This window comes from Lutjanus erythropterus, chromosome 19, assembly GCF_056507025.1.
Source record: "Lutjanus erythropterus isolate fLutEry1 chromosome 19, fLutEry1.hap2, whole genome shotgun sequence".
Taxonomy (NCBI): Eukaryota; Metazoa; Chordata; class Actinopteri; order Lutjaniformes; family Lutjanidae; genus Lutjanus; species Lutjanus erythropterus.
Genome location: NC_139335.1, coordinates 8,593,609 through 8,606,570, shown reverse-complemented (window position 1 = coordinate 8,606,570; position 12,962 = coordinate 8,593,609). Strand labels below are relative to the sequence as shown.

General features: G+C 39.7%; 1 protein-coding gene across 1 annotated transcript; it reads right to left on the bottom strand.

The window, feature by feature from the left end:
- Nucleotides 1-23: 23 nt before the first annotated feature.
- LOC146309254 (glycylpeptide N-tetradecanoyltransferase 1-like) lies at nucleotides 24-12,703 on the bottom strand. The gene is made up of 12 exons (XM_084744066.1): nucleotides 12,565-12,703; nucleotides 10,119-10,218; nucleotides 8,920-9,064; nucleotides 8,687-8,805; nucleotides 7,922-8,013; nucleotides 7,639-7,755; nucleotides 5,469-5,639; nucleotides 5,278-5,386; nucleotides 4,689-4,859; nucleotides 4,180-4,344; nucleotides 3,943-4,080; nucleotides 24-1,763 (listed from the first exon to the last, which is right to left on the bottom strand). The coding sequence occupies exons 1-12, from the start codon at nucleotides 12,666-12,668 to the stop codon at nucleotides 1,743-1,745; spliced, it is 1,452 nt and encodes a 483-aa protein (XP_084600192.1). The 5' UTR covers nucleotides 12,669-12,703; the 3' UTR covers nucleotides 24-1,742.
- Nucleotides 12,704-12,962: the final 259 nt, after the last annotated feature.

The following is a 12,962-nucleotide window of genomic DNA, read 5'->3' as shown; positions in this document are numbered from 1 at the left end:
AGAAAGAAAAACATGCAAAAACCTCACAGCAACTTCTAGAATTTATTTTTTTTTTGCTCAAAAAAAATCACCTGCATCTTCACAGTCTTTTTCCTGCATCATAACACCATGAGACCCACTAATTCTTTTACATCTGTTTGCAAAAAAAACATTTTACATAAGAAACACTTTAAGCGGGACATTTTCCCCGTCATCATCATCACCACCTGCCCTGCACAATGTCAGACTGTTGTTCACGGGCCCAGTTCCAACATCCACCCTGAATCCTCGGACTTTAAAAGATACCACCTGCATGTTCAGTGTAGAGCTCCAAATGCTGTATTGAAGTGAAATGCTACCTGCAACGCTCATATTCCGTATCATGTAGGTTAATACTACTGTGTTTGTTGCCAGTTTCTAAATAAAGCTTGTAAATGCAGAATATTAGTTATGTTACTTCATGAAATGAGACAAAAACAAATCATGACCATGCCTTTATACAGCAAAGAACGAAACACAGCATGTGCTATTCGCATGTAAACTTGTCGACAGACGTTTCAGCTTTTTTGTTGGTGTATTTTATAATATTAATGACTATTTTTAAGACTTCTTGTGTGATTCCTTCAACAAAAGTCTGCACAATGAGCCCAAAAAGTCTTCAAAAGTGCCCTTGAGCACATCTGATTTCGACCAAAGCCCACCCCCAGCAGACTTTTCAAGCAGGGTAGACATTGAAACTGGGGCACAATTTAATCAAGAGGTGTCATTACAAATCTGCTCCCTGCTGATAAATGTGTTGAGTAAACCCCCTCAGAATGCCTTCAACCTCTGTGTGGCAGTCCAACCTCGTCCACAACAACTCTGATTTATTTTTTCTCCAACTGAGCCGGTCCTTTGTTAGCAGTCTGTATTTCAGGGCTTCTTCTGTTAGTGCAGCAAGCTGGAGGAGGAAGAGGAGGGTCATGAAAGTTAATACAGATGAGAAGACCTCCAGAAGACGAACACCAGCTGTGGCATGAACATTTTCTTCAAGCAGTGCTGAAACGACTCCATAACGAATGTCAGAACAGAGGGTTTGATGAGAAAAATAAGAAAAGCAGACAGGATCAAGCATGACAAGAGAAATCTTAAACAGAAGCCCTTATCTGGTGTCCACTTTTGGTATTTATTACCTCACCTTTTTGAGCCTTTTCCTCTTTAAAATATTTTTTGATCATTTTGATTTTTTTTTATCTCTAAAACTGAAGGATGACAGATTTATTTTAATTGCAAAAGCACTTCCAACATTTATGAATAAAATAAAACAGTAGATTTTAGTCTGTATGTGTTAGGGCATAATCCGCAGTAATGTTTGATATTATTTACACGTATTGTACGTTCTGTAGGTATGCCAACCATGAGTGTTTGGTATACAGTAATCTGTGCACACTGTTCTTGTGTGTGTGAGTGTGTGTGTGTGTGTGTTTGTGTGTTTGGTACAATCAAGACAGCTCTCAGATGAAATACAGTTGTTTTGGGATGGTAACTACAATGGCTTAAGGTCCATGTGATCGAGGGAGGAGGAAGAGTAGGAAGACTCTCCCTGCCTCCCTGCCTGGCAGCGGTAGTGCAGGTCAAAGTTCAAAAGGTCAAAAAGTAAAAATGGGCGGTGGGTTTTCCGTTCCTGAAGCAGGAAGTCATCAGTCCATCTATCAGGTGGTCAGTGCGATGGTGCAGTCTCTCCTGGCCTGTTGGTGACAACTCGTTTATGGCGTAAAGGGATGTCACTGCAGCACCAACCCAACCTGAGACAGAAAACAGTGGAGCTATTAGGAAAGCAGTTTTGGGGGAATCTTGAGGCCACAGAGTTTCTGCAGAGTTCACAAAGTTGAATTTAAATTGTTTTTTTGTACTAGTTGATTCCACAGCTGTAGTGCATTCTGGCTGTGACAATTATCAATAATTGATGAATACCTACAATAGATGCCAGTCGGCACGCCCCCAGACTGGAGAAGCAGAGAGGGGGACCAGCGCAGAAGCTAAACAATAACTGCTGTGTCAGTGGCAAAACATATTTTACCCACCAAAATAAAGGTCCATCTAAAAAAAGACACTATTTTTTAAGTGCATGCTATATTTAGAATATTTTCACACTGTCACTTTGCCATCAGACAGCTTTTTCTGACAGGAAACCACTGCTATATAAGCAAAATATCGCTCACTCTCTCCAAACCAACCAAACTCCAGTTACTGACCTACTGCTGCTTCAATCTGTTAGTTTGTTTGTGTTATTATGTGACTTTGGTGTTTTTAGGGATAGTTCAGATTCACTGAAGTCACGCGATAGAGCAAACAAACCAACAGATTAAGGCAGTTGTAGACCAGCAACTCCCATGTTCTGCAAGGTAAAATTGCTAATTTCGGCTATGGCTTTTGGTTGGTTTAGAGAGAGTGATATTTGGCTTATATGCCAGTGGTTTCCCACAGGAAAAGGCTGTCTGATGGCAAAGTCAAGCAGTGAAAATATTGCAAATATAGTATACACTTAAACTGATATTGATTTTTTAAAGTGGACCTTTTCCTTTTCCTCGTGCCCACAGCAGTTTGTTGCAGAGTTTCAGTGCGGGCTCTGCTCTCTGCTTCTCTTAACTGTGGGGTGTGCTGTCCGGCACCTACATGACCATCAATGAGAACATCATACAACCCCACTTCAAATAACCCTAACTATTCATTTGAGGCCATGCTTGTAATTCCATTAGGAAGTGCTGCAGTGCACGTCAGAAGAGGCTCTCCACTCTGCTCTGCTTCAAATATGCAGTCTATTCTAGTCTTTTATTTCCCTCTTTTCTTTTTTTGACAGAAGCTGTGTCATGGTGCACAGAGCAGATCGAGTCAGGCAGGAGGTCAGACAGAAACGACATCCAGTCAAATTTCAAATCAAAACCCCTTGTTCAGACTCGCAGTTGAAAAAGACTCAATCAAGAAACCATTTGACTACTTAGCCTGCAGTAATTAACCATCATAGAACAGTGTAGAGAACAGAGAACCACCATGTTACAGACACAATGCCATAGAGCCTTGCCCAGTGGAATGTTGAAAACCAGTGGAGACATTTTTTTCCAGCATTCCCCAGCAGTTTATAACAGTAACCTCTAATGATATAATTCATTAAATTAATGGGGAAAAAGAGATGACTGGCTGGTCTTTATACTCAACTGCAGATGAACAATGTGTCGGGTGCTCTTGGAAAACGGGGGGGGGGGGATAATCAAAGAAAGGCAATACAGGCACTCCAAAATATAAATGGCAGGAGGACGAGGAAGGAAATATTAAAAAATCTTGATTATAGTGGCTAAATCATTTTAAATGTCAACATGTTTCAACCACTTCAGGTCTTTATCAGGACATGTTGGCATTTGAAATTATTCAGCCATATAATAAAGCCTTTTTAATTTTTCCTTTCCTCATCGCTACCATTTATTTTTTGGAGTGCCTGCATTGCCTTTCTTTGATTAAATTAATGTACCTCAGGCCTGGATAAGTGTCAGAAAATTAATAGAAAGGGGAGGGGGGGGTGTTAAAATGATTAATTATTCATTAGTTCCTTTAAGTTTTGCATTTTTTAAAATGAAATTGGTACTTGGCCTGTATGATACACTGAGATTCTAGCTGCTGTGACCAACACTACTGAGAGTGCTTGCTCCAGATCTGATGGTGGCGACACACCTGCAGCACAATCCACTGCTGAAACAATGCAAACTTTATGTGCAACATCTCCTGATAGTCCACAATCTGATAACATTTTTTTCCCCAACTAAGGTTACTGCCTGCTGCAGGCAAAAGGAAAAGAGAGACGTCCCTAAAATAAAAGACTTTAATACGTTTGAAGGCCTTTTTTAGGGAAACTAAACTCAGTGCTGACCTACAGGTACTCTGAGGTTTTGCTACTGCCATTATAAACAGAAGTTCTCCCAGAAAATGTACCTTTTCTGACCCCATGCTGGGACACTTCCAATTGTACAGATAATACTGTAGATTCCCATCACCGATGCCAAACTTAAGCTTCTCCAAGAAAGTCTTGTTTTCCATTAGATCCAGTGCATTGAAGACATCAAACCCTTTCTGTATAAGAAGATGAGAAGAAAAAGCAAACAAGCTCATTAGTTCCCCAGAAGTAAACATGTCAGTGAACACACACACGGCTTGAAGAGGAACACGCACCGATTTGGCCAGGATGAGGGCATCGGACATCAGGTCGAGCAGAGGGGTGGTGGTGTGCACGTTGTAGAAGGAGTATGCTGCTTTTAAGCTGCGGTGCACAGGGTGATTCATAATGGTAGAGGGCAGTGTGTAGAAACTCAGGAAATCTGTGACCTTGCCGTCGTTCTGTCAAGAGGACAGTGAACATACATCTTTAGAAAGCCTCTCAAGGATGGTTTTAAGACTGAATTATTTAAAAGGTATAAAAAATTAAGATAAAACAATGTACTGACTCATATACACATAATCCCTCTCAATCATCACTGATGACCCACTAGAAAAGTGTGGCAGTGTCTATAGTGTCTGCCTTCATTTCTTTATTTCCCTCATTATTTTGCTGAATGCTTTACAAACATAAAATGTTGGTATTTGACCAATCAACTATCTTGCTGGTGCATTTACAAACAGCTTGGACAAATCCTATTGATTCTACTTTAAAGAAAAAAAAATGTCTCTCTTTGTTTTTTTACCTCCACCAGGTAAGTGTCAATAATATTCTCCCGGGGCAGCAGCCAGTGTTCTACCTCCTCCTGATTCATGGCGGGCACCAGGTGGAACTGGCTCAGGTACTCACGGAGGAGGCGATGAACCACCGGCACGTCCTTCTTGGTCATTGGCCGCAGACCTTGAGTCTTAGGAGCCTGAAGAAGAGAGCAGAGAGGGAGAAAATGAAGGTCTGACAGGACATATTAATCCACAAGGTTCCTTGCCTTTTCCAAATTTAAGCTTTTTCAAGCTTTTTCCGCACCTTGCAGCTGTGGCAAATTAAATATTTATACACAAATAAATGCTCAAAATGAACTGCAGCATTCTACAGACAGGTGACGAATTAACGATGAAGTTTCATTTTTCAAAATGTGTCAGCTGTCTGCAAATATTCTTGGCATCCTATATAACCAGACTGAGCTAATCTAAAACACCTGACAAACAAAATATCCATCAAAAACCCAAACACTTTTCAAACCTTGAAAACACTACATTAAAATTCAAGTGTTTAGGGATTTCCAGCACCTTGAATCTAGAATGTGTTTGTCACATCTTTTGTGTGTTTTCACTAACCTCAGGCAGGCGGTACAACTTCATGGTGCGCTGCATAGTCATGTTCCTGCTCAGGTGGGAGAACTTCACCTCGATTAGTTTGCGTGGGTTCAACGAGCGATGCCAGTACCTGTAATTGGATTTGTCAGTGCTCTGTGACACGGACAGACAGACAGAAGCTTGTGTGGATACAGTACACTCTTCAGACCCACCTGCACGTGCCCACAGGTTTGGGAAGTACCACTCCAGCAGTGTAGACCGCCTGAAAGATACCCTGCAGGTTGACCCGTCTGGTGATTTCTCTGATCAGAACCGGTGCAACTCGTTTGGAGCGAAGCTTCTTGTGGACGCAGAGGAAATTGATCTCAACCATTTTCTTTTCTCTAAAAATCAAGCAGAACAGTTGATTATGTGAGAAACTCTGCAACAAACAAAAAAAAAACATACAGGGTTTCCACCTGCAAAGTTGTTAGCCCAGTAACAAGGTCCTACACTTTCTGTGACAACATAATCATAGCTGGGTTTGCAGAATTGAGAATTAAAAAATACAATAACAACAACATAGATTTCTTAGGGCACTACATTAAGTAAGTACTAAAAGCTGACTGGAGATTTGAAAATATGATGCAATGTCTTTCTATAAATAAGTCATTTATTTAACACATTTAAATAAAAAAAACAACAACTATAGTTTTACAAGGAATTGTACGAAGAATCTGACAATGCACGTTCTTAGAATGCAGTGTTTTCAACAATGCAAGAAATGAAACTGAGACTTTCTTGACCTGTAAAACATTGTCAGATGTGTAACACACACACAGTTTGAAGTGCCTCAAGATATTTGTCTCTCGCTGTTGAATGACATGCATATTTTTCCCAAAATAAGATCCGATGGGGGACACTAGAAGGGGAAGGACTACACCTCTCTACAGTTCATTCATGTTTTAACCAACAGATGTTGCTGGTGAGCTTTCCAACTATTATATCTGTGTTTCCAACTGAGCACCTGAGAAAACACCTTTAAAATACATCCCCTGAAAATAAAATTCCCCATGCTTAGGCCCAGTGGGCCACTGTGCCTGCAATACACTGGAGAAAACCCTGTATATGATGTTATCAAATAGTATTTACATTAGAATTGCCAGCCTCTCACATGTTGCACTTTTAAGACCAGTTCAGACCAAAGAGTCGAAACAAGATGAGTTAAAACTTGCAGCTACTTGTTATGTGCTAGTTTACAAGCTACTCAAAACATGCCAGTTTACACAAATGTTTTATCTCCTTAGCAACGACCCTCTGTGCTTCCATTCTAACTGCTGGCTGCTCAAGCTTTTTTTGTAGCTGGATATAATCTGTGGCATCTTAAAATACAAATGAGCTACAGTTGTACTTCTGGTGTTGATGAACTGGCGAAAACGTAAAAGGTGTTTGCACAGGAAGGGTGTGATTGAGCAGAGAGAGCAAGCGACAGAGAGTGACGTGGGTGCGAGCAGAGCAGAGGAAAAGATCAGCTATGAAGCTGTCAGTTTATCAAGAAATTTAAATCTTAAGGCTTGTGTCATACAGACATGGCTGTTCCTCAAACAAATGAGGTGATCCTCTGTCCAAAACTCCATTACTCGCCACTGGCACCTTGACAAGTGAGTTGCAGGCGAAGCCATCAGTTGGCTTGAGTCAAGCTCAGACAGGCCATTTCACACCAGTGAAACTTCTGCCTGCAACTTGAAAAAACGGTTGCATCTCGTTGTGAATCTTTGGTCTGAACTGAGCTTTACAATTGAACACTAAGATTCTAATAAACTGTCTGCTGCTATCCAATACAACAGCTCTGCCATGAACACCTTTAAAAGTTATGTTCAGTTTTTGGTGATATTGTAAATGTGTAAATTCAATTATGTTTATTACTTAAATCATAGTTAAAGGTGACGTTGCACAGCAGTCCAAGACCATCCCTTCAAGGATTTGGTTCAGTGGGATTAAATAAGGCTGGTGTCAACCTGACTTAAGGTTACACTTTCCCAGTGTAACGTGTATGTTAGCCAGCTGGGAAAAAAACAGGAAGAGATTTTTCTTTAGATCATTTTATTCTTACATTATATGTTGTAATTATGGTGCCGAAAACACTTTTGTCTACTATTTGGACCTCAAAATTAACACAATATGAAAACTGCATTAAATAACACCTTTATGACATTGTTAACTAGAATTAAGGTTTTTCGGACAGATGATTATAATGCAACATTTAAGTCAATTTTATGGCAGAAAAGCAGTACTGGATTGCATTAGACTGTTCCTAATAAACTGGCCACTCATTGCATATGCTGCAGGCGTAAGTGAGATATTCAAATAATATTTTTATGCTGCACAGTTGCGTTCACTTACATGTCGTAGATACGGATGGTAGCAGGAATGGCACTGATGAAGCCGACTAGCTTCTGGTTTGAGTTAACTCTCACTCCACAATGCCACTGGGGCAACCAGCCAGGGGGCCGCAGGGCCCTGAGAAAGAGACAATACAGTCATTAAATGCAACAGATTGCAGCAATGCCTTCATGTGTACTAATATTGATCTGAATGAAAAAGAAAGGATTTTACGTCCTGATATAATGTTTAATATTTAGGATCCTTTCCAAATTGGAATAATATCAGTTCTGAGGAGAATTACCAGAGCAGGAACTCGGGGGAGTAGTCAAATCGGAACATGTTGTCGTCATCTTCAACATAATTCTCATTGAGAAGCGTGTAAAGCTCCTTGAGCTGGTTTTAAAGAAAATGACAGTGTTAGACACCAAGTGACAACCGTGATAAACACAGGAGAGTTACATAGAAAAAACATGTTCAAAAAACACATTGAAAAAGGTTGAATTCTTTTAAATGGCATCAAAGGCAAATAAACACAAAAACCTTTCAGTACACATATGATTTTTTCATTTTTATGTCTCTGTGCATATGTGCCTATTACTAATGCATTTAACCTACATGCTAATGCTCTGCCAACCCCAACCTGTTCTACATCAATTCCGGGAAATTATTCTACTTTTTAAACCTTTCTGTAAATACAAATTATATCATACACAGGCACATCTCAAATTCAAAATAAAATTTGTAAAGAAAAATATAATTGCAGATTCAGTTATCTTATCCTCTTGGTTTTAAGAATCTTGCCAAAATGAGGCATTAACTGTGGTTACTTTTTGTACATGAGCTAAATCTTTGTTTCCTTTTGTACAATAGTTTTCATTGTAAAGGAGGTTTGTAGCTCTCAGCTGCACTTTATTATAATAATCATTCATACAAGTGAAGAGATGACAACAATGGATGAAGAACGTGTTCAGATTGGCATTGAAATACAAAAGAAACTGACATTTTACTGTTACAAAAGAATGAATTCCTGCTACAAGTGTGTGTGTGTGTTTATACACCCTCTTACCACGGCAGGGTTCCCCAAGTCAAGGGTGTCCCAGCTGAAGCCCTGTGGGAGGCTGTAAGGCTCCTCACGAATGTTGTCTTTGTCAGGTTCAATGGAGCCATGTGATGTCACGGTCTCCCCTGAAGGAAAAGGAAAACAGTTTCTGACATGAAGCACAGAAACCTACGACACATGACGTTTACTGTGATTGTTCCAAGTCTTAGAGGAGAAGTGAAAACCCCCAAATGTCATACCGAGCTTGGGAACAGGCTGCGTGTCCCAGAACTGGTAACTCCTCCGAGTTGCCTCCTCCATGGTTTTGGCAGGGCCTTGGCCTACAGAGAACAGTTCAATGGCCTTTTGGATCTCCTGTAGCTTATCAGCTGGCAATGAATTCACCTATTCGGAAAGTAAACATTAATTAAATTTCGACACAAAACAACCGTGTTAAAATGGTTCAATACAACGAATTATATCATTATTTTCTACCTGAACAGTTTTAGTTTGAGGGCCATGGTAAATACGACTTTTGTCTAATCAGCGGAGTGCTGCACTTTGATAGCCTGGAACCTAATAAGGTAGTTGTACATGTCATGTTCATCCAATTTGATGGAGTCAGGCTGAGAGGACTCCTACTTCTTTAATTTTCTAAGCAACAACACCAATCATTGATCAGCAAAGACACAGCATAGATTTAATTTACCCGACTGCCAGTTTAAACGCATAAAATAAGAAAACCATATTGCTTTTTAGCTATTAAGAGACCAAATCCTCCTGCAAAAGATTTCAGACTTTGTATTTACTGCCAGTCAAATTAGAGTTGCTGTTTTCACCCAAAAAGGGGCAGGGGCATGACGCAGGACCAAAGTACCTAGATGGGCTGCTCTCATCCATGCTGCAATCAGTATGCAACAGTATGTTTGCTTTGCACAGCTGTGAGTATTACAGTACACAACCATACATAAGCAGAAAATTAAACTAAGGGAAGATAGACACAGTTAGGTCTATGGATTACTATTATTTAAGAAACTCTCATAATTTCTGGGTGTTTTTTACTCCAAACTTTGGTAGATCATACCTGAAGAAGATTCTTTCTTCTATTGAATATTTGTTGTTCTGACCATTTAATTTATATCATGTTATATATACATTACATATATATATATATATATATATATATATATATATATATATATATATATATATATATATACATATATATACATATATATACATATATATATATATATATATATATAGATACATACATACATATATATATATATATATATATATATATATATATATACATATACATATACATACATATACATATATATATATATATATATATATACATATATATATATATATATATATACATATACATATACATATATATATATATATATATATATATATATATATATATATATATGATGTGAATTCATGCCTTGGCAAGGGGGTCCTGAGCTGCTTCTGTGGCACCAGATTTCTTCTTCTTTTTCTGCTTCTTTTTCTTCTTCTTGGCACCAGTGTCGTCACCCAAACCCCTGTCACAGAAAAAGGACAGAAATAGAAGGCATTCCTATTAGTCTACTATCCCTGAGGAGCGCCAGGTCCTGTCAAAATGTTTCATTTTAAATTAATAAATTTAAAACACATTAGCTAGGATGATTAACACTACAGTATACACACTTTTGTATCAAAATACTATATATACAGCCATCTCTTCAGCCTAAGCCTAAGTTATTTGCAGTGATGTTTATTTACATTATTTCATTGTTCAGTAGTGAGACTAAGTCACTTTTAGCTGGTAAAGGTTTATCTTGACTTAGTCTGAGAACCATTTCTCTATGACAGACAAACACAATTGTTTGTTTAGCCTGGCAGTTTCAAGTGTAGCTAAAGGAAAGGTAAGTAAACAGCCACACCAGTCTATCAGCAAGACACTGGCAGGACACATAAGGTAGAGTACTAGAAACATGGACTGTGTTCCTCTCCATCACCTGTATCAGTTAACGCCAGAGAGAAACAAAGGGACACCAGGCAGTATAAATCACCATACACAGGTAGTCAACCTCCTTCCACAGCCTGTGTGTCATAGTCTGATCATTTAAAACCTTGAGGAACCACACACCCCCACCCAGCGATCCCATTTTCTGGCCGGACAGAGACCACATACTTACAGAGGATAATCTCATTAGTGTCCAAGAGAGGAGAGAGGCCAAGCACTGGCCTGTATTTGTAACACCAGCACAGATGGTGAATCACATGACCTCTGGAAGAAGAGTGTATGGTATCTATGCGTGTGGACGTATGTATGTACCAGGGGTCAGTAACTGGCTGAGACAATGGACAACAAAACATTCAATAGTTTGTTCCACAGGCTTCCATTTAAACAGAGTAGACCAGCTAACAGCCAGAACTATTCTTTGTTTGTTAGTGTGTTTGTTGGGAGTTACAAGTGTTGCTCTAAAAGAACAACGGTGAAGCTCACAGTTGTGTCATTTCTGTTTGTTTTGTCACACTAAATTTTGTATATTTTTTCCTCAAACTTTTAATTTTTTCCTTGTGAAACACGCAATGCTTCCGGCCGCTACAAATCTTTCAATTAAAACTATGTGCAATAGGGCTGCACAGAAGTGTTTCTTTTATAAAAAGTAATAAACTGGCAAAACAGTTATAGAATGGAGTACTGTAGTGCTGCAGAGATGCCCTTGACTACAAATCTTATTCTCCTGATGTAAGAAAACATCATAAATGTCACATTATCAGGATTTTAAAGCTTTTACTCAGTGAAAATGAAAATGCTGTTGCTTAAATTATCATTTCCAATGATTTTGAATCACACTGCACTTGCAATATCTGTCTAAATAATCCCAGCATGATTTTTTAACCATATGATTGCAGCCCTCATTATGAGACTCTGAGAAGGAAAATGTATTATGTGGTTAAACTACTTCACAGCATATGACCCCAATAAGGCTATAACCTGTGGTGAAGGGTCGCAAAAAGACACTGATTTCTTTGAGGTCACAAACCACAAAAAGGTTGAGGACCACTGCTTTGCAACTGCACTTTCTCTCTTAATTTGGCATGTGCTGTGAGCAGGACACACCTTGATATCAGCACCCTTACGCGTCTTTCATGTGTGTCACCGCTCGGTAAACATTAACAGAAGCCAATGCCAAGCAAACTAGGATTTCCATCAAAGCCAGTTTGAAGGGAAGAGCTACTCAGATCTAGGCTAATTTAGGATCTTTCATATTTATGTGATTAACGGGGGAGATACAAGCCAACCCAGACATGTATCTGTACCACGCTGCATGTGTAACAACAAGCAGATTTTGCTTGTTTCACTTTTGATTTGGCGACTGTCTGCACCCAGATCCACTTACAGACAATAGGGGTTTGACAGCTATGTTAGCATCCAAGCTAACTCGCTAAATGTCAACTGGGGTTGCCATGAATTGCATCAGTTACAGGCCGTCAACACCGGCGTGCGAATTACAAAACAAGCTGTCAACTTAATAAAAAGATTGGGCATTTTCTTTTACATTGTACAAGTGACAGTAAATGAAGTGTTTTGTTATATGACTAGCTTTCCAGCGCACTTTGGTTTTTCTACCCCCATACTACGCCTTGCTAGCTGAAGGAGAGCGACGCTAAAGCCCGCCCACATAAGGAACAGAGTGCACTTTCAGCCAATCACGTCAAAGAACTGGCAAGCAAATGCCGCCTTTAACCAATAGGATAAACACAGGTGGGCGGGACAAGCTCCAACGATGGCTGTCTACCCGACTGCTCGCCGAGGCTTTAGCTTGAGCTCGCTTTGCTGAAACGTACAGCGACGTGACATGTTTTACACCACCATGCTGCACAGCCTGCCTTCTTACCCATCGCCAAAGTGGTGCTCTTCATTTTCACAGTCGCTGCAGTGTCCGTGGTCCTCTACATCTTCTTTCTCCGGCATCGGTGCTGTCTCATTCTCATCCGCCATCTTCAACCAGGAAGTGAGGAGCCACCGCGTGCCATCGACGGCTTTAAACCTCCCTCGATGCTATTGGCTGAGAGCGGTGATGGAAATGTCTTCACTGTTGTCTTCTAGTGGCTGCTTCCGAAAACTTAGAATAAACACATGCTCAACATGGAGTGTGCGTAGTGTGAGTTTGAGGCTCCTAAATTCTCAAATTTCTCATGAACAGGACAAGAAGTCACACACATGTCAGTCTCACACAGTCAAACAACGACCCAAGTCATATGCATCCTTTTTTGGTTGTACTGGCAGACTTCA